This window comes from Anguilla rostrata, chromosome 8 (genome assembly GCF_018555375.3).
Source record: "Anguilla rostrata isolate EN2019 chromosome 8, ASM1855537v3, whole genome shotgun sequence".
Taxonomy (NCBI): domain Eukaryota; kingdom Metazoa; phylum Chordata; class Actinopteri; order Anguilliformes; family Anguillidae; genus Anguilla; species Anguilla rostrata.
This window is the reverse complement of record NC_057940.1, coordinates 20,675,448-20,700,745: the sequence shown is the minus strand read 5'-3', so window position 1 is coordinate 20,700,745 and position 25,298 is coordinate 20,675,448. Positions and strand designations below refer to the sequence as shown.

Here is a 25,298-nt window from a genome sequence, read left to right as displayed (position 1 = left end):
CAGCTGAACGATAATTCTGCACATTTCACATACAGATGTATAATGAGAGACCACCTTCCAGATAATTACCAAAGGGTAGCATACTGTGGCTGTCATTTTAATGTAGATGCATTATGAACTCAATTTTGAACTTATTGGCTTTAATTTCATTGAAATGATTTTAAAAAAATTCTGGACTTGTACATACTGGTCCGGAGTACCTGAATCAGACACAGATACCGCGAAGAGCACAGGACTTGAATCTCTGCTCATGTGTCTTCTTCTCCTTCATTGTGGATTCCCATATGACGGACACTTCAGGCTTTTTGCTTCAAAGCAGGCCTTAAAGGACCAAATAAATGCAGATATTCTTCATGTTGCAAAGGCGCCTTCATTATTTTTCTCACTTTCTGAGTTGATCTTCATCTTCATAAACATATATCTTTAAGGTATTCTTTCAGTCAGCAAATAAATGTAATGAATTATTACAGTATTGAATTATAGTATTACTGGATTCCACTGCACACAATTCTACAACGCAATAACAGTTTTGCCACTAATAGCAGTATTAACGATTGTTTTTCTGCCACCATGCCTCGGCTTCAGAGGGGGAATCTTTATGGGTTCTTGTTTTGCAAGACCTTAGTGATGCACACATTTCTTTTATGCAACTAGTCATGCAAATGCATACAGCCTTTGAGCTGATCACGAGTCATTTTTTGTGACTGTGTGGTCGCTTTTATTGAAGATTAGGTGTAAATGAATATTTGGGGGCGACTGCTTTGTGGAGTCAATGCTTGGCAGACTGTAAGATTTGTACCGCCCCAAAGCATCTGCAGAAAAAGCATCAAGATGAACTGGATCTGAAGGGTTAACGCTTTCTGCACTGAGTGGCCAGTTATCTGACCTAAAAGAGTCTGTAAAAGATACACCCTTCTTACAGCATGGCGATATGTACAGGTGGTTTTTTTATCTTCATTTGTGTGAGCTTGGACTTCTCGCACACTAACACACCACTCACTCGGTTTGGAGACGGCATGTCATGCAGCAGTGCGGAACTCCCCTGTGGTACCCCCATGTGGTCTTATTCTCAAACCTTGTATGCTTTGTCCACCATCAGAGAAGAAACTATAACCACAGTGGTGAAGAACACTCGAATGAAGCACCGCATGTCCCCGGGGCTGTCCCCCTCGAGGACCCCCACCCCTGAGCCCTCAGGGGCAGGCTCCAGGCAGAGGCGACCCGCCTCCCGCTCCTACCAGGAAGCAGCAAAGAAGCCCATCGTCCCCACGTTGTACGTGACAGAGGCGGCAGGGGCGACGGGTACAACCATCAGGCTCGGGGAGAAGAAACCCAAGTGGGTGGAGGTGGAGGAAATAATCGAGTACAAGGTCAACAAGTCTCCCAAGCTGCCCAGGAGGGCCGGAGTCTCACCCAGGAGGTCGCGCCGGGACGACCCCAACACCAACAACTCCAACAACAAGCTAGTGGAGCAGGCCGATGCTGGAGCCTCCGCTCGGGCAGACTGCTTCAGCGAAGTTCAACCTTTGTCTTGGGAAGATGAGTATGTGACCTTGGAAGAGCCTGAGGATACACCAGAGGACGCAGCGGAGGTGGCGACCGGCATCCATCTGAGAGAAGCTGTCTCATCCACGACGGCTGCTGTTGGCCAGACTCTCGTCTTCAGCTTCCAAAGTCCAGCAGTGTCTAACTCCGGGGAACCGGAGCAGGTGGTCACCCCCGTGGACAGGGAAGAGTTAGACTGGCCAGAGGAGGAAGTGGTCATTATCGAAGAGCTTGAGGATGATGACCTGGACAGCAGAGACCTGAAGATTTTGACAAGGGAGGGCCGAGCTCTGACCTTGGAGGACCTCGAAGACTACGTCCCGGGTGAAGGGGAGACATACAAGTGCCCCGAGCACACTGGCCGCTCCGTGGCTGACAAGCCCTGCGAGATCGCTGTCCTGCAGAGGGAGATCAACGAGCCTACCGTTGGCAAGCCGGTGCTACTGAACCTGGGCCGGCCAGTTGCCCCTAAACCCCGACCCGGGTTCTTCAGCCGCTTCAAGGAGCACCTCTCCAGCAGCCTATTTGCCTCCTCAACCCATCCCAGAGGTGAGCGACAGGTCCCCATACGCTTGAGCGGAGTCCACTCCCGCTGCCGGCCAGCAGAGGCTGCCACTGCCACCTTGTCCTGCGAGAGCCAGGCCAAGCTTGAGGTCAAGCCGTCGTACAGCCTGGAGGTTCAAAGAAGCACAGAAGGCGGGCAGCAGAGCTTCAAAACAGAAGTGTCAGCCCGCACCTTCAGCTACGCGCCAGTGGGAGAATCAGTCACTCTGCATATCAACAAGAAGGACAAGTACCAACCATCAAAGCCATAAACAGCAAACTTGGAAATAAAATTATCTACTGCCTTGTATGTAAAAAAAAAAAATTAATAAAAAAAAAAAAACATATAACAAATCCAACCAGAAAGAGACCTGAAATAGCCCTTTTAGTCTTAAATGGGAACATTTCTGTAAATTCTACTTAAATTGTAAAGGCATATGCAGAGCTTTTATTTACTGTAAGTTGCAGATCATTCCATATTGATGCAAAGAAGCTGGAGATTAGATTTGGCCAATTCCTCCTCTTCATTTATTTTTCTTCTTTTAACTGTAGGTCAAAAGGTGTACAATGAAAGTTATATCTTATACAATTTTAACAGCACAATAATATGTTTGCAACATCAGACGCTTGTGAGAAAAAAGCATCAATCATAGTTGCTTTGAAATCAATCAAGTCTACCCCAGTGTGTGTCTGCCTCATTTTTGAGCGCACATACATAAATATACATACTGTAAAAATGCTAAAAAAAAATACTGACGTTATATTCTCAAAATGTTATCCGTTTGCTCAATCAAGCGGTAACAGTTGTACCTCAGAATCACGGAAAGGTTTGAAAAAAGCAGGATAAAGCAAAGTCATGCTAAGAGATGTTTGTAAAGTTGAAGGTATTGTGTACACAGTATCCTTCCAGATGAGGCTAAACAAAGGCAAATTGCAAACGTATGTTTTTCTTACATATTTATAAAAAAGATGAAAGAATAAAAACCTTGTGTTTTGGGCACCAAGTTGTTCTAAGTATGTAAGTTTGTTTTTTGAAAATGTTTGCTAAGATTGTCAAGAACAATACTCTTCAGTGCGGGCAGTAAGACACACTTTATCTAGATGGTGCAAAGACCAAACTGTTGAGGGTATTGTTCTAGCTTAAAGAAAAAAATGTTTGAAACAGGATTGTCAAAGGCTCTTGGTGTTGTTTCAGAGTATTGCCTTCTGATACAAATATTGTATCAAAAGCTGTTATGTTGGTTTAACTGAAGTGTAGCATATGAAGATCGACACAATCCTACTACTGATATTTAATTTAGTCATACATTCACTGAATAAAATGTCTTTCTCCATGGAATCTCAGTGTTAGGTTTCTGAATCACCTCATGTGTAGTACAAAAGTGTACTTATTACACCTAATTTGGCAATGTTGTTTTTTTTTGCCATTTCAGAACACTGATACCTCTAATTCTTTCACTTGTAGTACGGAGTGACCGAGCCCTTTGGCTTGAGACATGAACCGTCTGTGTTCAGTTCAAGTTATTTAATGACATCAATTGCACGCAACCAGGCCATGTCACAGTTTATTCTTGCACTGATGAATTGATTCTGTAGACTACCATATTTTCTAGTTAGATCTTTAAACTTTTGAATTTCTACAGTTTGGACAAGGTGGGCTCCTCCCATCTGAAAATATTTACAGTGGATGCTTTTGGAAAGTATTTAATAATATAAAACAAAGAAAGAAGTGGAAGAACTACCAAGAGAGAGACAGCATGACATAATTTATTTGAGGAAACTGCTTGTGTATTTATCCTGGTGCATTTATTTCTATCAGAATGCAAGGCTTCTTGTCTTGTGCAGTATTATCATGGTACATGTTATTTAAGAGAACCTCCACTGGAAAAGAAATAACATGCTCAAAATCCAAAGAATGGTAAATTAAAAATATCTCTCCTTTGATGCCGATTTCAAAATTGTTTACTTTTCCATTTGCATTATAAATGTTTGAGGCCTTTAGTTTTCAAACAGTGTGGGGCACTGCACTATGGGGCTTGTTCTGGATCTGAAGTCTTCCTTTTGAAGGGGGTTTGACTGCTACGTATCCAGGGTTGTGACTTTAATGGTTGTCTTTTTGTGTTCATGTATTCACATTCAACTGTATGTGTTCCTTTCAGACAAAACAACGATTAAAATTGCATCCCTGAATAACAAGGACAGTCAATGCCCCTTTCAAAAAGGGAGACTAGGGAGCCACATATAACCGGCAATCCCAAAGTGCAATACTTTAATTTTAAAATGGGAAACAAATAAGAGGTATTCTTCATTGGCCATTCTCTGCATTTCAAGATTTTTTTGTTGTTGTTTTTTTCCTCTCAGTGATAGTTCCTCTTAAGCACATGGTCTGGTTTTACACCAGGGATTTATTTAGGTATGCCATGCACAGTAAACCACTGAACCTGGTGGTGATCTAAATGGATTTTAAGATGTAGGCATTAGCATCACAAAAGGCGTTGCAAATCTCCACTTAGACAAGATGTGCGTGAAGTCTGGATTTATTATACATTGTTTCATAATGAATGATGCAGAGGACAGTAAGTAATGTTTGCCTTTGTTTTATTGATAATGGATGAAGTTATGTGAAATGTCCTGTAAAAAATACATTGAATCATACAACGATTGATTTAGGTGATGGAGCTCTAACACAAAAATGCACAATTGTGTTTGGAATCCCTGCTAATGTTTATATTCAAAATTATAGTTGATAGCCGTGTTTGAGGTATTCCAAGTGTGTGTCAAGTTTAAAGCTTTTGTTCTGAATTTAATAAATATCTTGCACCTGAAAAATCAAAGGAGTTTTCCTCTTCTTTTTCTCCAGAAAAGCATCAGAAATAAGTTCCATTACAGCAATATTTTGATTCTGTATATTTTGCATACAGTTCATTCCTGCTTTGCATATGAATAAACACTCATTTCATCCTTTATGATCCATCACTAGATCCCTCTACATCTTAAGCATTGATAAATGTCTAGGTAACCAGAATATTTGTAGCATGAATGTGTATTGTAATATATTTTCAGCTGTGTTAAATCTAAAAAATAAAATGATAGTGCCTTCCTCATTAGAAATCCTGCAGGCAATACTACATTTTCTATTGATAGTAATATTGTACAGAAACACACACACAAAATTTTATGTGATATTATTCAATAATGCTATGTGTTAAATTGTTGCTTTTAATGACGGTAATCATTAGTGTCCATTGCAGTGAAGTTGTTCTATTACTTTAGGCTAATTTGATAAGGGAATAATATATTATGCTTTATATTTTATATAGACTTTAATATCTGTGTCATTTTTATTTCAATTAATTCCTTTGATGTGTATGATATATGCTTCTGATATATGTACCTGGCCTGTTGCTTGATCATTCCTATGGTTACTTGGGGACACATTTCCTTTAGTTCAGATAGTGCACACAGTTACAGTGTTCATTCAGGACTACACGAGGGTTCCTGTTAAATAGTCCACAGTAATATTTGCAGCTCCATGGTTCTTTACCTCACTACTCCCGGTGTATGTAGTGAATTTCCCACTCTGTTTTTGAAGCCTGTGTTATCCCTATGAGGTCACCAGGAGACGGGTCCTCTGTGCTGTAAACCTGTGTGTCTGCAGGAGGCGCAGGGCCCAGAAAGGAGCCCACCAGGGAGGAGGTGCTGACCTCCGGCAGCCCTGAGGTGATCCCAACAGAGGAGGTGGCCTCTCATACCCCCAGGCCCACCCAGGATATAGGCGTCTCCAGCACCCCAGAACATGGTGGGTAGCCATGTACATAGACATTGTAGGTGATCAGTGTTGGTGATCTCAGAGTAAGCTTAGGCCACAATATTGTCCATTGTGAGGAATAAAACTTTCCTAATTAAAGGAATGAACACAAATCACAAAGGTAGGTCCCACCCTTAAGGACCACTGTTTGCTGCTGTTTGTTTCAACTGGCCTCAATTGGTTTGGTTGAATTGTTATTACTTATAAATATGTAGAAGTAATTGTGGTTACAAATGTATTTCAAAATGACTTACAGCCAGAAAAACAACATTTCTCTCGGAAATTATTTAAGTTGTCTCGCAAATGTGTCAAATCCACACATTTATTCAGGGAGTATCTCGATCAGCTAATTAGGAGGTCTCTCAAATGGCTTAGTCTCCACAAGTTTGCGTTCAAGGTCAAGCCTGGGTTATGTCATTTACCATGCCTGGAAATTCACAGTGTTAGAATAATACTGGACTTCTTCCACCACATGATGGGTAAGATTAAGTTGATGTTGTTTGTCGCATTATGACTAGATTAGTAACTCCCAGCCAGGCAACCTAAGGCTAGCAGTTGTTATCAGCAAGAGATTCACCTCTGCCTCAATCAGCACTAGCTCCTCCTCTCCTGTAATAGTGATTGTAAAATAGTCATTGGCTGATGCATCAGAGGTGAGCATTGCTTTAGTTACAATGCTCCCTGTGTAACAAGACAAGAGGCAGAATTGGAATTGTAATTTGAGGAGATTAGATTGAATCATAAAAGAACACACTTGAATTGTTCATTGAACCAAAAAGTTTTGCACCGATATTTTAAGATAACATTTATTAGTACTCACAGTTTTCTCTCACATTTTGCTGTTGGCTGCTCTTCAGTAGAAAGGCATTATCTGCTATTATAAGAATGATTTCAGCCAACACTTTATTGTGCAGCATGATCACTCACTAAACTGCTAACAGTCCTCCGGTTTTGTCTGTAGCAACAGGTAGTTAGTAGTTACAGTAGCTATGGATCTCACCTGCAAAGTTGTTTGTAGTCTGCCTAGCTGTGACATGTTTTCTAGCACACAAAAGTGAAAGTGATAACCCTTCCAGAAGAAACCCAAAGAGTTTAATCTGCTCTTCATGTCCACACAGTCTTTTTGTGGTGTATTCCCGTATTTAATGAATCTGATCAATGTTCTGGAGTGCTCTTAAGTGTTTTAGTTCCCTTGGGTTTGGGGCACTCTAGTCCCTAGTTATAAACTGGCTATTGTCTGCTTAACTTTCTTGTGACTTTTTGTAATTTCAAGAATCCTTTGTACTGCAAATTTCAGTTTCATTTGCACATCCTTTTTTTGCGATTATGGATGCTGTGTTGGTATTTTGGATGATTTTTCATTATGTGAATATTGTGTTGGGTTTATTACTGTGATTGAATTGGGCGAAAATTATCTATAGTGCAGGAAATAATCCAGCCCTTAGAGGTGCCTATCACAAACTGCTGCTCCTATCGCTAAATAGTAATCCCTCAGCGAGCTAAGAGGACTCCTGTGACTCCTGTGCAATTTGCTTGCAGATCTGAGCCCAGGGAGCATGTCGAGTGTCCCAGTCAGGAAGTGGTACCAAATTGACTTCAACCCCGCTGCTTTCTGCAAGAGGGTTTTCCAATCCGTGTACTCAGATCCTGCAACACGGTCAGTCTCCCAGTGGGAGCCAGGCTTTTGTAGTTTTTCATAGCTTTTTTCTTTTTTCATTTTAATCACACTTGCGAATATTTGTATGAGATGTGGGTTGTAATGAAAGACATAATAAATATCTCAAGCACTTTGTAGCCATCTGCTAATTTAAAATTAAATGAAAAATCAGAATCCAATCAGAATATAGGCTGTTTGAATTTATCCCTTTTTAATTCACAAAGCATCTTGCCTTGAAGGTTTTACACTTGTTTTCTTGTGGACTAACGGGGCTGCAAATGGCTGTTGCTTGGCTACTTGCTGATTTAATTCTCTTTTGTGGTTGTGCTGTCCTTTCAAGATCTGACTCGAGTGCACAGGAAACAAATAGGAGTGACAGAAGGGACGAGATACCTGAAATCAAAAGCGAGGTTTTCAGCAACACCATGGAGGAATCTGTCATCACTGGTAGGCCTCTGTGTGTAAATTTGCTTGAGTGCATGATGTCACTGGTTCATAATGATTGTTCGGGAGTAGGCGGAAGCTTGCTACTTTTATAATGTAGAAATGGATATGAGGCTGTCAGTGTTCACCCAAAATATGCTGAGAAGGAGCTTATTGCCCCCTGTCTAGGCCCGCCCTCCATTCATAAGCCTATAGAGGACCAGAGGGTGGAGAGAGGAGATGCAGCTGCCTTTGTTGCGCACATCACAGGGTTCCCTGCTCCCGAGGTCTCCTGGTGCAAGGTACACTCAGTGCGCCTGTATATCGTCCCTCACTGATTGGGTTGCGCGGTATACTAAAAAGTTTACAAAAATTTGAAAATACCCAATTTTGTATTGATATGGAGGTACCAAAGCTGATATCGGTACCAGTCAAAATTTTGGAATCGAAATAACGCTATTCACTGATGAACAGTAAATTTGCAACCTGGTGGCTTTTTTTCTATAACATGACAGGCTCTTTCACCATGTCTAATGACAGTAATAGTAGACCTTAATTCGTATTCTGTATTCACCATGTATAGTTATTGCACATATGCCTTAGATATCACAAGTTTAATGAATAGATGCCACCACCCTCATGTGTATCAAATAGCATTCCTTTCCTCTGGGTTTTTTTGTACTATGTCCATTTTAATGTATCGCTATTTGCCTCTGCGCTGAGCTGTGTGACTGTGTGGTTTGGTGCATTGTGCTTGGAGGATGGGAAGCCGTTGTCAGCCAGCAAGCGTGTGAAGCTGACAGAGAACAGCCCGCACTTCTCCCTCACTCTCGTCAACACCGGGAGCGCAGACAGTGGCATGTACACCTGTACTGCCAGGAACGCGGACGGAGAGGCCTCCTGCAGCGCCGTGCTCACAGTAGAGAGAGGTGAGAACCAATCTGGCTAATGGTCATTCTGATTTGTGGTATCATACGCACTCAGCGCAGAAATTAGGGACAATGGAGATTATTTCTGAAAATTTTGTTCACAAGTTCTAAGTGACCCATTTTATCCGTAGTCCTCAGTTACTGTTTCATTTACATATTAGACTTGGAATTGTCACCAGTTGTATATGGTATACCTTGACTATTCATGATAAGCAGTCTTTAAAAATGGCTTTTTTTTCATAAAAATAGTAGTAAAAATAGTAGATGTAGCCATACTCCTAGTTGCCATGGTTTTAGTCTATATCAGATTGTTACACAACCATATCCGGGGTGATTTTGCAATAATATTGTAAGCGCAGCAATAGGTGCATGGGAGTGAGGGGAAGGTGTTCCTGTGAGTAGATACTAATAGCGATCCCTAACTGACAGGCTTTGGGGAGTGGGCGGTGTACAGTACGGTGATGAAGAGGCAGAGGAGGAGCCTGCAGTCACTATATGAGATCCATGAGGAAATAGGGAGGTAACTGGCGTCTCAGTCACTTAACACAGCACACTTAACATTCACATAGCAACAATTGTAAGCCATACAAATATCCTTTGCTGATCAACTGTCTCCATTATTTGTCACAGCAGACATTTGCAGGGTTACCTGGCTATTTAAATAACAAAATACATGCTTGATGGAAATTGGAGTTGTGAGATTAAAAATCTAAACATTAAGCATTTTTAATTGATGTGTTAAATTTACCTGTTAACTTTTCCATGAATCCATCGCTCTATTTGTGCCACTGAACCTCGTGCCCAGCAGTTCCTTGTACGCCCGTTTTGGTTATTTAATTGAGTTGAATTTCGACATACCTCAGCCATTTCCGCAAGTCAAATATCTGTGAAGTTTACCCACCCCCTAGCCCAGAGGAGCTCAGGTATCAGCCACACATACCACCCCACCCCCCCCTTTCTCCAGGGGCTCATTTGGGATTGTGAAGTGCGTGACGAGTCGAGAGAGCGGCGAGAGTCACGCAGCAAAGTTCCTTCCCCTGAAGAAAGGCAGCCGGAGAAGGGCATTTGAAGAGAGGGACCTGCTCGCCCGAATCACCCACCCCAGAGTGGCAGGTTTGCTGGACAGCTTCCGTTCCCAGCAGACTCTGGTGCTGCTCACCGAGCTGTATCCTGCTTGTAGAGCCAGGCCTGTAACAGGCCTTTAATCTACAGTAATTTATCACAACATCAGCCATTCTGACAGCATAACAATCAGAATTTGATCCATGCAGTAAGACTGTAGACCTCTGCACCCTATTGTGACCTGGACGTTGGGCAAGTGAGTAATGTGGTTGCTTAAAGACAACTGTTAAAGCTGTCCCTCCCAGGACCAGTTCTGTGTGGGTTCAAAGAGCAGAAGACAAATGTGATGATTCACACCTTTCCTTAACATCACCGCTAGCTGCTCCAGCCACGGCCTACTCGACCATTTATTATCCAAGGTCACTGTAAAAGAGAGAGAGGTGAGATTAGACGGGTTTTTTTTACACTTTCCTCAGTCATGTTTGATTCATATTGCTGTTGCCGGGTCTTCTATCTGAACCTTTTTTTTCCTATTGAAAATTGAGTGTTACTGTATTTTAAGGGAGGTGCATCTTGTGCAGGACATTAATGCACGTTTATATTGTTTTCTTGATTTTATTAATGGACATTTATATGGTTTTTTTGCAGTGCCTCTCCCCCACATTAATTAATTAATTAATTAATTAATTGTATGGGTCGTCATGTTTTTGAGGTATTATTGTATTATGAAGACTGATTTTATGATGGTACCTATTCTGTTGTTTTGTTGTTGTCAGATGGGGATGTACATTCAGCAAGTCTCAGAGGGCATTGAGTATATTCACAGGCTGCACATTCTCCATCTGGATATTAATGTAAGTTCTCCATTCTCTGCTTGAGGGACATTTTTGGGGTTGTTTCCCTCTGCTCGTATCAGATGACCATTTAGTCTGAGAACAAAAGAAAAAGGGAATAAGACGCAACCAACAAATCTATCAGGCTGGTGATTAAATGATTCTGCAGTTGGGATAATTTGTGAATTCTGGTAATTTTGTTTCTCAGCTATAGATATTTCAGTGCGCTTTATGGATCCAAAGATCATTTCACTCCTTTTTTTATCTTTGATAAATCCCAGCCTACTAATATCCTCATGACACTGGAGAAAGAGGAAGTGAAGATCTGTGATTTTGGATTCTCCCAGAAGATAGACCCTTCAAGATACCAGTACAGTAAATTTGGTACTCCAGAGTTTGTGGCTCCTGAAATTGTGTGCCAGGCTCCAGTTACAAAGGCAACAGATATCTGGTAAATAGAGAGTTGTCCTGTGCACAAAAGTAGACACACAGTCACATAACACACATGCTCACACAGTCAGAATATTTATTGATTATATCCAAAATTACCACATTTTATTGAAATTTTTGTAGTTTGTTAAATTATTGATACTATCATTATTAATCAAAATACAAATAAATTATTGCATTTTTAAGAACACAGAGGGGTTTTCTCTGCTGCCTTATCATAATCTGTTAGAAACTGCTTATTTTTTCCCACTTTGTCAGGTCTCTTGGTGTTTTGTCATATCTATGGTGAGTCCTGCTGCTTTGTATATGTAATTTATTAATATAATGTGATAACTGATTTGGTTTCTCAGTGCATGAACAGCAGTACTTTCCTCTGACAGTCTGACCTGCCACTGCCCGTTCTCTGGAGAGAGTGACCGTGCTACCCTTTTGAGTGTGCGTGATGGAAACGTGTCCTGGGACTCCCCTGATGTCACATCCAGGAGTCGCCCAGCCCAGGACTTCCTGCACAGACTGTTACAGCCAGAGCCGAAGTGAGTGTTGATGTGAGGGACATTCCGCTTGAAAAGTCTTTTGTGAGCCTACTGAATTGGTCGAATATTCTGTTTTATATTTGATGTTATACAGTCAAGAAATGTGTAGTCTTTCTCCTGATATGTTAAAAGTCATGATTTTATCTTCATGCACAATTCATGGAAGATTCACCCATGTAACTCATGATTATGTTGTGTGTGTTTATTTATTTTTAAATAAGTTTTAAAAGATTTTGAATTGCTATTCACATAACTGTTGATTCACCACAGTAACTCATTTGGACCACTACAGGCTACACAATACTACAGGAGAACTGGCATAAACTTTTGGAGAGCTGTATGTGACTGATGAGAACTGGTAGCCTCTAGATGGCATGCCTTTGGTAGGAGATAATTTAGAGCTTATAAGAGGAACTCTGACCAATTTAAACATACCCTACCCTCACCTGAACAAAATCAGTTGCTTCCCGTACCTGATCATGGTCAGCTATTGATGTAGCCCAGATGCCAACCTGCAATGACCAGGTTGTATGGACCAGGCTGCGTTCATGAAAAGTGACTTTATGGACTGATCCTTTCACAAGCTTTATAATAGCCATGTCTACACATGCGTTGCTCCTTTCTGGTTTGGGCAGGATTGAGTTCTGAACTGAAATCTTCGTGATTCTTTTCCCCATTCTCAGTTTGCGACCAACTGCTGCTGAATGCTTGAGGCATGAATGGCTTCGGGTAAGGTTTGAGGATATCACCTTTTCAGAAAAAATAAAATGAATGGAAAAAATACATTTTCTTGTTTCTGTGTGGGTCCTTAACTGTTGGTGTGACCAAAGTGAACCCAATTATGTTACATTGTTTTTCTCCTTGGTAAAACTGGTGCTATATTGTTCTTTGTTTTTCTTCTTCTAGGGGACACAGGCAGATCAGGAATCTGCTGATATCAGTACAAAGAACTTGACATTTTTTATTTCAAGAAGCAAACAACAGGTAAATTAACTTCAGACAAGAAACGTGTTAGGTGAAAAGATATAGCGCATTTCAAGGTTTGTTTATGAATTGCATATACTGGTTTAAGTGTGGTCATTCCTGCTTGAGACCAGTGTGTAATGCAATATGATAGGTGCGAAAAGATCATGAGTGTACAGAAAGCAGATAGAGGCAGTTGACGTCTGATACGAAATTCCTTAGGTTGACATTAACATTGCTACACGTCTTTTTGATATGCTTTTTGAAGAACAAGTTTGAGTGAATGAATACCCAGATATTTGAACTGCTTGAACTGTTAGTAAGTTCATTTCTACTGTACTCTGTGTCCCTACAGCGATCTCAAATCTGTTATGGTTCAGCAATGAAGCTGCAAACAATTGCAGACCTGCTGGCAGCCCCACCCCAAGACACCTCACTGGCTGGCCCCTCAACCAAACAGAGCCAGGAAAGCTCCTCCATCAGCAGTGGCTCCTCCTCCGAATATGATGAGGTAGATGAGTGGGCCACCCCCCTGTTCATCTTGAATGAGGGCAGAGAGAATAGGCATTTGGAAGCTGAGGACCAGGACCCAGAGCCACCTGATGGAATAATTGCTTTAGAGATACCCAGTAAGGAAAGACAGACTAAAGTGGAGGCGACATGGAGGGAGGACACATCAGAGCAGGACAGCCAGAGGGGGGCGCTCACAGCAGAGTGGCCCATTGGTCAGCTAACACGAGGGGATAGCACCTCATCGCAGGGCACAGAGGATGAGGGCTCCACTGGGGGGCGTGTCCCCAGAGAGAGTCTGATCAAGAGCACCTTCTATAGTAGCTCTGAGGAGCTGTCTCCTCTGTCCGCCCGCCGGATCTTGCTACGTCAGAAGAAACGTACGAAGAGAATGGAGCGCAGCCGGGTGTGCCTCAGGTCCGGTTTCTCCAGCAGACTTGGTGAGCCCCTTCTGGAGCACATGGAGGACAGTGCAGAGGAGGACGAAGGCGGGAGCCAGAGAAGGGGTTCATCCCAATCTTCTGTGCCATTAACCAAGTCCTGCTCCTTTGACAGTGGCCCCATTGCCTGTTCTAATGCACAAAGGCAGCGGAGGAGCAGGTCCCTGGATGAGTATTCAAGAAGGGCCACATCCACATCTGAGCTGAGAGAGTTGGGGGAAGATGAGGATGAAAATGATGCCTTTAGCTCTCAGGAGGTTCTGGGACAGGACAAAAAAGACAAAGTCCCAGATGCCTTTTCTGAGAGCATGGCACAGTCAGCTGATACTGTTATGGAAACCCAGGAGGTGCTAAAAGTCCCATACTTTGAAAAAGCCAAAGACTATTCTTCTGAGTTTACTACTGATGAGGTTGCTGAGGTGCCTCAGCCCACATCAGATGACAGTATTGAAGCTGCTGTGTCAGAGTGCATTGCAAGTGATTCTCTTTGCCTTTCAGAAGACATTAAAGGAATTACTTCATCTGCATGTCCTGCAGAGAGGGTTGATGGTTCTGTAAATACTGAATTGTGGAAAGACACAAAAGACCACTCAGTTTTGAGACCCATATTTGTGGATTCTACAATGCCAGTTTCTGTTGTGCAGGACGTCTCTGAGTCGCTGGCTTCAAACTACACCATAAGCTTGCTTGAGAGACCTAGAAGCATGGATCTGTCCTTCGAGGCTATAGTGACATTAGATTTGGAGAATAGAGCTCACTTTCCAAAGATTCACAGAGTGAGATCAGATGAAGTCATAAGTAAACCAAGTGATTTGGCTTTGCTTGTTCCAGAGCTAGTAGAAAGGGCCCATAGTGCAGTATGTGGCATGTCTGCTTTGGAGGATGCCTGTGGTTTTAAATCACCCTCTTCCAAGAAGCGGGACACAGTGGAAATCCCTGCTGAAATTTCAATCAAACGGGCAGATTCCTTCCAAGAGCTCTTCCTTTGTGCCCCTCAAGATGAGGAGCTTTGTGACTCTGTTGCAAAAGTCCAGTGTTTTGTCCCAGAACCTGAGGGCAAACCTTCATGTTCAGAAGATGATTATGAGATGGTGGACCCAGCAGAAGAGGTTTATCCAGGCCTTCTTGAAGACAAGGAATCATATGGTTATGTTTTTAGCTCTGCCACAAATTTACATGACCGAGATATAAAAGAGGTGTGTGGTGGGGCAGAAGCCCACCCTGGCATCATGACGTTCTCTGATGAAACATTTGAGGTCCTTGAAGGAACCATGCTTGAGAGTTCCTCTGGAAAAGCATCACCCTACATGCACCCGGAGAGCTGTGAGGACAACGAATCTGATCTGGAGCTCAAGAACCTTCTGGAGGAGATACACACATATGACGACCACGGCCAGATGACGACAACTGAAAACTCTGGATGGTCTGATAGCAGAATCCCAGTGGAGGAAGGTGAGTTCCTAGCTAGATCTGGTTCATTAAAAGTCCTTCACAGAGGCAGCATAGACATTGAGGCAGAGCTCCAGAGATACCCTTCGACACCATCACTTGAGACTAAAACCCTCCCTGGAAAATCTGGAAGAATTATGGGATTTTTCCGTCAACATTCATGGACAAGCCAGTCATCCTCACCAGTAGAGAGGGTTGCAAAAAGGCAGGCCTCTGAAGGGGATTCCAGTGATTCCCTGCAGCAGCAACAAGAGCAGCTAAAGAATCCAGACCTGTCCATCACCAAGAGGGTGAGAGCATCCGTTTCCTGCTTCTCCAAGTCTCTGTTGGGCAGGCAGACCAGTAAAGAGGACAAGAAAGACAGTGAGCCTGTCCAAGCCATGGGTAAGAAATGCAAAAATTAGTTTATGTTCTCAGCAGTATCACTGGTTCTTAAAAAGAGAATCTTATGTAAATATAAGCTTAGTTTAGCTTATTTTAGCTTTGTAGCAAGAGTAGAGAATAATATGTGGAATATTTTCCTTTTCAAGTTCAATTCATGACTTTGCAATTCCCATTTCTGTTCAGCAGTAATATTATTTTTAGCACTTTAATGATTTATAGCGTTCGTCAAATTGATTATGTTTTCCTGGCTTCCGGTACACAGGTGTTGGGATGAAGAGTTCCCCGCCTTTTCCTTGTAAATCACCTGAAGCACCTGCAGTCTCACCTAAAAGGTCACCTGGACTCTTCTCCTTCAAATTTCCAGGGTTCAAGAGGAGTAAAGGCGAGAACATCACTTGAGTTGTGCTATATTGAAGACGGACTAAACTGTAGAAGAAAATCATAATCTGAAATCAGAGGACTATGCACTAATCTATTTTTTTACACAGTCATTTGCTGAATATGTACATTTATGAATATTGTATTTTTATTTATGTAAATAAGTAAAATGGCTATGTCAGTTTAACATGTACAATATAGTAGACAACGTATCTCTCTTGTGACAAGTGTTCGTCCTTAAATACTTATGTTATTTCAACCTATTTCAAATATAAAAACCATGCATGAAAGAAAATGTCCATATAAAACCGAAATTACAGATATATAGGGTAAGGTTTTAGGCAATTCAAATGATTGTATTAAAATGTGAACAAGCGCTGAGACAAGACCCTTGTGTTCATCATGTGCACCCCTCTGAATACCCCTGTCCTGATGTTCCAGGTCCAGTGTTCCTGGAGGAGCTGGCAGACCAGGCAGTGTCCTTGGGTCAAGAGGTTACACTGTGGTGTCGACTCTCTGGACACCCTTCTCCAGATGTACGATGGTATAAAGGTGATTCCAGCCAATGGAGAAGCAGTCCTATTAGTGTCAATGCAACAATACATTCGAATAATAATACAATACAAAAGCGACTGCTATGTTTCTGCTCCAAGTATGACCATTGTATTGATTCAATTGCTTCCTGGTGACCAATTCTGCCTCTACTCTGACACAGAGGCGAGGAGACTGAAGACCTCCGACCAGATTAGGCTAGCTGTGACGCACAAGGAGTTCCTGTCCCTGACTATCTACTCTGCCAAAGAGGAAGACCTGGGGAGTTATCGTTGTGTGGCCAGCAATGCCATGGGGCAGGCCTCCACCTCCTGCACTCTCATTGTGTCTGGTACAGCCTCTGCAGCTATGCAATTCCCTTAGACAGAGCTTGGTGACACCATGCTTTGAGGGCTCAGGAGCCCAATGAACAATGCCTAATGTTGACCTTACAACATTTAGTCATTTAGCAGGTATTAAGAGGGACTTACAATGCCCATACATAAAGGTAAGGCAAGGAGCAATAACAGTTGAGTTGTTATCATCGCAAGGACGTGTCATTGCACAAACGTACAACATTACCTTAAGTACCACACTAGCTGCAATGCGTGGCATCAGGATATAGTGCTGTATGTAGCATTATGAACTAACATAATTAGGGTATTATGCTATTCCACCCAGAATGAATGCTCAGAGCTTTGTCATACACATCTTCTAGTATCTATCTATCCAACCAGGCCATGTTTAGAGTGCAGTATCAGTTTTATTCAGCCTCCGAATAACTGTTAAAGTTTTCTTCCTAACCCTTCGAGAAAATAATTCCTCATTCAATTTTGATCAACAAGTCAAGGTTTTGGACTGACAGCTACACTGGTTTGGAAAAAACAGAGCCTTTTATCCTGAGCCATCTGTATTGTTTTTTGTATCCAGAGCTGCCCACCTGCCCAACAGGCCTGCAGGTGTACCAACTGCAGGGGGATGAAGTGTTGTTGGTGTGGAGGCCAGTAGAGTCCATCACAGAACTCAGCTATTGCATTGAGTACAGCAGGGATGGTAAGAGCATGGGAACAGAACGTGTAGAATTGCTCAGCTCGTTAAACGTCATTGTCAAATATAAGCAAGAGCATTATTAAAATTATTATTATTTATAAAATTTGCACAGATGCAGAAACATTAATGCTCCCTGTGTGTGCGCATCCTCCCAAGACAGTGTTTTTTTTAAATTTTTTTACAGATTATATAGACTATTTGACCAATGTACTGATTTGTGCCATGGGTAGGAGAACTGTGTGAGGGAGTACACACAAATAAAGACTAGCATTATTATTGTATGTGATAGATGGTGGAGAACCGTATTTAAAGAGTAACTGTTTCAGCGTGGCTTTGCCTACTACACATTTTTGAGAAATGCGTCCTGGATGGGTGGAATAGGTGTGTCCCTTTCATTTACATAAAGTATTCTCTATGCAAATGAATTTGTGCACCACAGCTGTGCTTGGCTCATGAAACGTGGGTCAAACTGTCAAACAAGGTGTCGCAGATCAAATATGAATCAAGATTCAGCAATTATATGGAATATTTCTCGCCTCAAATGTTTTCAGAAACGTTTTAGTAGTCTGTTTAGGTGGAATATGAGAGTTTATGAACAGGCCGCCATGTTTCTTCAGTTTGAAAACATTGAGGGGAAACCAATATAGCCAATCAGGAGCTGGCAGTGTTCCATCATATTAAAAAGTATATGAACAAATTTGTGCGCAGCAACAATTTTCTGGCTGGATATCTTGATTGACAGTTATATGACGTAGTAGTACCTCCAAATAGGTACTCTGACATTGTGATTGGAGTGGCATGCAGAAAGCATTTTTCAAATGTTAGAGGTCAGCACCAAGATGTTTTCTGTCAGTTTTTTCTGCCAAATGAAATTATTTCAGAAATTCTGAAATAACTATATGGATTATAACGTTCTGTTATAAAGTAGGCATACACATATGTTTGCAGCTGAAAATTGTATAGCCTGTATGCTGTTTTCCAACCGGTTTATCCATTTGTGTCCTTCTGTTTCTGGGCTCTTTCAGGTAGGGAGTGGAGACTGCTGGCTGAGGGCATGGCAGACAGTTACTACACAGCTAGTAACCTGAGCAAAGTGGCACAGTATCAGTTCAGGGTGGCCTGTCTGAACAGAGCTGGCAAAGGGTCTTTCAGTGAGCCCTCTGTCCCCATCACTATCAGAGCTGAGCAGCAAGGCAAGGAATGACCATCTTCTGCTCTATTTCAGAAAAAAGCTGGTGTTTGACATACATTGCGTATCATGGTTAATTTAAAGGTATACTATGCAGAATTTTTCTGGGCGTGATGCTCTTTTCTGTTTGGGAAGGGGAGGGTGTGGCTACAGAGCCTGTGTGGTGGGAGCAGGTTTCTGCAGAGCATTGCAGCTTCTGCAATGGCTGAGGTGAAGAAGCACAGCGAAGTGAAATGACGAGCCGACAGGGCTAATTAAAAAACCACAGTCAACCTTGGAACCTGTTGGACCTGTAAATAACGTTACCTCTAGCTATCCAGCTAGCTACGTTTGGTAGCCTAGCTAGATGGCCAAAGTCTGGTACTTGGAGGTGAGTGGGCAAGGTTGAAGATGGAGGAGATTAATTTGATTGTAAACACAGGACCACAGCAATGCTAAACATGCTGCATAGTATGCCTTTAAGGTATATATAGCCAGTGTGTGCAGCCTATTGTAGCCCATTCACCTAGGTACCTTGCCACCATCTGTCCACCAGGAGACCAGTAGAGAAATATAAGACAGTTGGAAGGCTGAATAAAATGTTTTGTTTTTTTTACCCTATGTATCATTCAAAATGTGAAATAATGTATGTGAAACAATGTTCTAAAAACTGAAGCATAATATAAAATCCCCACCTCACAGATTCTTAATGATTTTACGAAGCCACTGTCATTTTGATATGGTCTCTCTCTCTCTCAGACCTTCTAGCTCCTCTCATCTACACAGAGTCCACTGGGTCCTTGGGGCTTACAGGGCAGATTCAGTTCTCCTTATCTACCCTACACAAAACCTACAGTTTCCTCTCTGAGATCAACAGGTACAGAGCCCCAAGTAACACACCAACAAACAAATACGCAGCTTTCTTCAACCACTAATGTATGTATATTTCCTACATATTGGAAACCCTCAGATTATTCAAATGGTTATCATCCTATAACTGAAACTCAGATAATAATACTTAAAGAATCTCTTCATTCTTTCCCTCAGTTTTTCTGAGACTAGTGGTAAAAACAATGCTAATTTGGGTATTGATTCCTTGATAATTAAAAGATGTGTCAAAAATTAAATTGCAGGTCAGCCTATTGCATTTGTGTTATATTTTGTATTGGTCATATAAGATCTGTAGGCATTAAGGTATGTAACACATAGTAATGGTAGTTAATGAAGTGTCTTATGATGTGAGCCTTTCCTTTGGTCTTTCACCAGGGGGCGCTTCAGCGTGGTGAAGCAGTGTCGGGAAGATCAGAGTGGGCAGCTATTGGCTGGCAAGATCACACCATTCAAGCCAAAGTGGCGCCAGTGGGCCCTGAGGGAATACCAGCTGCTGAGGAGGCTGAATCATGCTCACCTGGTGCAGCTGCAGGTGGCCTTCATAACACCCCGCTACCTGGTCCTGATCCTGGAGCTGTGCCAAGGCCAGGACTTGTTCCATCATTTAGCAGAGAGGCAAGCTTCTGTCTGTCTGAAGGCTGCTAATACTCACTCAATATGTATATGCTAAACCTTCAATCAGTATTATAACACCCAATGTTTACGTCTGATTTCGCATATTGTGGCAGATTTTAATGTTTACTGGAGATAGATTATCCTGTTGAAGGGATCACCAGCAGTATTTTTACCAGAATTTGGCTGAAAACTTTTGGTCAAGACTGTAGTATTCTCATCCCTATGCCATTCGCTGTTTGCCTGTCCACCTGTCTATAATTAAGCCAACATCTCTTGACTCAGCACTGATGAAGGAATTTTGATATAATTTGTATTTTCTTATAGAAGTCGCCAAAATCCACACATATATATATATATATATATATATATATATATATACTTCAATGTATCAACCAGGTTAGTTTTAAACTAATACCTTGTCACCATGATCACCATCTGACTGTCCACTGTTCTTACACAGAGACCTGTACGGTGAGATGCACGTGCAGGCATTCTTGCAGCAGATCCTCAGCGTCGCAAACTACATGCACCGCAGGAGAGTTGCACACCTGGACCTCAAGTCCGACAACATCCTGGTAACCGAGCAGAGTGTGCTGAAGGTGGTGGACCTGGGCTCGGCACATGTCTTCACCCCGGGCCAGCCCGTCTTCACCGAACGCTTGCTGGAAATTTCAGAGAGCAAAGGTGGCGGTCTCTCAAAACTTGCATCCTCCTCTTTCAGTGTGGCACGTTATTAGAAATGCATTAAACAAATTTCCATGGCTTTTCACATAACCGCTGCACTTCATTAGGAGAAACCTGCCCCAGGAATTGACCTTCTTGCTGTGCCACTGAAGTCTTTTACAGCCATAGTTGTATTTCTTTTAAGTAGCCAGTCCTATCTAACATGTTTCTATAGAACGCTATGCATGCTTGAATATTATTTGCTTAATGGGTGAGCTGCAGCTATTATATTTCACTCTCACCCAAGCTTAGCAGATCAATTGCAAAGACTGCAGTATTACACACAGCATTTGATTTTGACATTCGATTTTGTGAAGACTGCTACTAATATACTGTCTACTGACATTCCCAAAGCTCCTGAAGTTCTGGAGGGACAAGGCGTGGGCCCAGAAACAGATATCTGGGCCATTGGAGTTTTGGCATTTATAATGTGAGTAGGCTATAAATGTCCTGGAATTAACAATAATAAATGCATATACAAATCCTATGAATAACTGAAACTGTGCAGTGCAGTGTATATGCCTTATGCTGTGTACTCCTTAAGTTTGGACTACCATGTGACTCCATCGATACAGGTGGGGACCTGTAGCCAAGGCATCACATTTAGACCACGAGCAGGGTGTCCTTAGAAGCTGTTGAAAAATTGTCTGGTGATTCCTTCTTCACACATTGAGGGTGATGGTGGGGATATATTATATATATATATATATTTTTTTAGTTCACTTATAGTTTAATCCCTTAAGGCAGGGATACTCAAATGTGGTCCTTTTAATAGTACTGATTTTCATTACTCCCACTATTCAAGGACTGATTTAAACCTGACACAGCAGGTGAGTGTAATCTCTGGGAAAACAGTGATATTCTTTGACTATTGACTAGCAGGCAGTAGAGAAAACCAGCAGTACTGCTGACCTTAAGTATCACTACCTTAAAGCCTCAGTGAGGCTGTCCTTCATGAACATGTCACTCTCCAATCTACAGGTTAAGCGCAGATGAACCCTTTCACACTGAGAGCCACTGTGAGCGGGAACACAGTATGAAAAAGGGCAAACTGCAGTTTGGGAGGTGCTATTCTGGCTTATCTGAGGGAGCCCTCAACTTCATGAAGAGGGCATTGAACACCAAACCGCAGTGAGTACAGTGAGAACATCATGTCCTTTTATCACTAGCTCATTCTTTGTGCCATTTAGAAATACAATGCATGGAATGAATGACCATTTGCTCTCTGCTGAGTAACCCTGACTTTAGCCATTGATTGAACATTGACAGTTTGTGTGCATCTTCAAATTCAATGTTTGTGAAATTGGCAAATCACATGCAGCTACAGAAAAGATTATCATCCTGTCCAGTTCCATAATATACTGTATAGACTATAAAATGTTTTTTTCAAAAGCAGCTGCCATATATGAATCAGCAGCGCTTCAAAGCAGTGCAGTTTCCAAAAGTGAATGCAGCCTCAGCCTCAAGGTCGTAATGTTAAACTAACGAGATTCATGTGGTCATTCAAAACATGTTCAGATGCCTTTTGAATTGTTACTGCTGAATTTCTCACTGCAATGTCACATTTATCACCCATTACGAGCTTGCGTGTCTTTTTCCTCTGTGAAGTGAATCTAGGAGGGCCACGGGGAGTCATTCACACCTGCATCCCGGTGATGAGCCGCAGTCAGGGTAAATCTTCCTGTGTTCACAGGTCAAGGCCTTCAGCTGCCGAGTGCCTCCAGATGCCGTGGATACAGGGGGCGCGTCAGCCCTCCAAGTACCGCGATGCCGTGGTGTGCTTCACCACAGACAAACTGCGAGCCTACCTGCAGGAACGCGAGCTGCGACGCTGGCACGCCCATGCCGAACTGGAGGCACGGCACACCCAGCCGCAGGCCCGATTCCCATCCTCACACCGCAGGCATTCAGATTGCACCTTTTAAATTTTATTTATTTCTTTTATTTTTTTTAAGAGGTCCAAAGTTGTTATAGTGATGCAAGAATAAAGTACCACTCATTTTCTCGCCACTGGCCTCAATATTAGAGGGACTTCACAGATGCTCTTCAAATAGCAATGAACATTGAAGTATCAGTGCATTGCATCCAGTTTTCTTGCTGTTAAATCAGAAGTTTAAGTTGTGTTGCTGTACACAGTATTATGCAGTTATGCGGGTTTATTTATTTGAGAATGCAGTGCAAATTCAATATAAAATTCAGCTAAAAAACAAAAACTTTGACTATTTTTTTTCAGTGAGAAATAGTCTCATTGCATTTCATTTTTTTGTTTCACCTGGATATCAATGTTTAAGGCCAGTACTTCAAAAAAAAAACTTGGCATCCAGTTTGCGGACACTGTACATCTTAAAAATAACTAACAATCATAGCAATGTTTGTCAAGTGTGAAACAAATGACAACATGCTTACACAGTGGTGCATGTTACTTTTTATTGTACTAGTACGATGACATACAAAAACATGTTACAAAAACACACTTGCAACTCGACAACTGGTTAAAGGACGGTTCACTTCCGCAACCATAGAACCCAAGTGCACTTTCTATAGATACTTCTTATGCGCATGCATTTTAAGTAGGGATGTTAAATAAACGCCAACAAAATGTTAAATTAACGCTAGAGTGGCAGCCATTAAGCAGCAGTAACATATTCAATAACTTATTTTCAGAGCAAAGCAGTTTATTCTAAGGAATGATTTCAGACAGTTTGAGGAAATGCTAATATTGGGAAAGTCAGTTTGCTCTTGCGAAGCTTGGTATTTTGAGAATATTAGTTGTACATTATAGCAGCTCCTATTGTCAGATCTATCAAATACATTATTATCTCAGCATTTTGTCCGACTGCTTTATTTTCCTAGTTGACAAACCATGAACTGAGAATACAGTCTGCAATCCTATGTACGCAGATTTGCAAGATTTTACCATTTCTCTGCTAGTGGTATTTAACATCCCATATTTCAAGTCGTGCAGATGTCTTGTGTTCTTGGTTCAAAGTTAATGTTGCAGGGATCATCTGCCTGTCTATGTTCCACATGTGAAATCAGCCCTGTGAAAGAGTTCAGTTTATATATCTTTCCTTTGTATTGAAACCATTTTTTATGAGTGTAGAATAAGACTAAGCTTTGATATGTCCTTGGGGTGCACATTCTCAAAAATCAGTTTTTTAAACCTAAAAAAATAGTTAAAAAAAGAACAAATGTACAAAATAAAATGTCTATGAATGTACAACTTAAAAGACAACAAAAATCTGACAGATTGGCTGCTTGCTTGGATCATGTCTAAAGCTGGGAACATTAATGGGTATTTCATAAACAGGCATTGATATGTAATCATAATTATCATCTGACCTACATTTCAAGGGGATAACACTCTTCAAAATATACTTACTATGACCTCCTATTATAACACAACAGATTATTACAATCACTCTTTAACAAGTAATGGTCTTTCTATAAAACATGGAGGATAGGTCTTCCAAATGAACAAGTAAATGGAAGAAAGAAAGAAAAAAACTTTTCAGCCTGCCTTATAACTTGCAGTATCCAAGTAAAGCAAAGTATGACAACATCTGTAAAACAATGATCTAGATTATGATCAAAGAGCACAACAAATAAAAATAAAAAGTCAGAAACAATGAAAAATTCAGCAACCTGAAGTTGCAACTCATAGCTGCCACGCCTACACTAGTAAATATACACTGATGAAGTAAATATACACAACTGAGAATTTCATCTCCATTAATAAAAATAAAGAAAAACCTATTCATGACTCTTTCATTATGGACATCACCCATGACCAATTTCCTGGGGAATTGAGGGCAATGGGTCGGTGTTGCATCTGCTTCTTCTGTGATTTTGAGTGTTCTGAACGAGGGTGCGTCTTTGCGTGGGCTCTTGGCTGTTGTAGGCTGAAACCTAAGCTCTACTTTGTTTGGAGAAAAGCCATGGTGTGCAGCCAATGCTGAAGATGAGATTAACCCCTTGATCTGCACTGACCTCCAAAGAGTTACAAAAGAAATTCTGCTTTTACAAACACGCTTGGTGTGCCACATAAACCAGGCACATGGGCTCAGCCCAAGGCGCGAGCGTCCACTGTAAACCACTGTAAACCTCATACAGAAAGACCTACATGATACACTACCCTTACACCATCGGTTTGGACTCTTCATTTGTGACTGCATTCCACGTTTTTCAGCTAGTCTGGACAATGCTCAATGCTTACCGTAAAACTTACAATGTGACAGGCAAAGGAGAGTGAAAACACAACTTAAAAGTTCAACAGGAGTGTGCCATTTTACCAATTTCCCCATCTGCAGTAAAAGAAAACCTCCGCTATTGTCTGTAACGCATCTGGCGGAAATGGTAACATGGATGTACAGCACATGTTAAATGCTAACCTGGATGTGGGATACATAAGAT

The 25,298-nt window shown here is 41.7% G+C and overlaps 2 protein-coding genes across 28 annotated transcripts in view; both read left to right on the top strand.

The window, feature by feature from the left end:
• Positions 1 to 4,922, top strand: part of obscnb (obscurin, cytoskeletal calmodulin and titin-interacting RhoGEF b) — a 112,388-nt gene extending 107,466 nt beyond the window's left edge. For all 27 annotated transcript variants that reach the window (XM_064346971.1, XM_064346986.1, XM_064346985.1 and 24 more), the window contains one exon: positions 1,100 to 4,922. In XM_064346971.1, coding sequence (XP_064203041.1) covers positions 1,100 to 2,360 — 1,261 coding nt within the window. In that variant the 3' untranslated portion in view covers positions 2,361 to 4,922. The remainder of the gene's footprint in view (positions 1 to 1,099) is intronic.
• LOC135260271 (obscurin-like) lies at positions 4,646 to 23,709 on the top strand. The gene is made up of 27 exons (XM_064345514.1): positions 4,646 to 4,664; positions 5,747 to 5,887; positions 7,436 to 7,553; positions 7,894 to 8,000; positions 8,166 to 8,278; positions 8,737 to 8,905; positions 9,335 to 9,425; positions 9,870 to 10,070; positions 10,347 to 10,407; positions 10,744 to 10,821; positions 11,082 to 11,251; positions 11,509 to 11,535; positions 11,631 to 11,783; positions 12,467 to 12,512; positions 12,690 to 12,767; positions 13,102 to 15,529; positions 15,792 to 15,911; positions 16,349 to 16,459; positions 16,623 to 16,790; positions 17,369 to 17,491; positions 18,514 to 18,681; positions 19,416 to 19,533; positions 19,923 to 20,162; positions 20,623 to 20,846; positions 21,240 to 21,315; positions 21,867 to 22,016; positions 22,579 to 23,709. The coding sequence occupies exons 1-27, from the start codon at positions 4,646 to 4,648 to the stop codon at positions 22,808 to 22,810; spliced, it is 5,730 nt and encodes a 1,909-aa protein (XP_064201584.1). The 3' UTR covers positions 22,811 to 23,709.
• The last annotated feature ends 1,589 nt before the right edge of the window (positions 23,710 to 25,298 follow it).

Excerpts from the sequence above, each read along its gene's own strand:
- LOC135260271 (XM_064345514.1), top strand. Across the intron at positions 16,460-16,622 it reads AGATGTACGATGGTATAAAG|AGGCGAGGAGACTGAAGACC; the intron begins GTGATTCCAGCC and ends ACTCTGACACAG. Across the intron at positions 17,492-18,513 it reads CATTGAGTACAGCAGGGATG|GTAGGGAGTGGAGACTGCTG; the intron begins GTAAGAGCATGG and ends GGGCTCTTTCAG.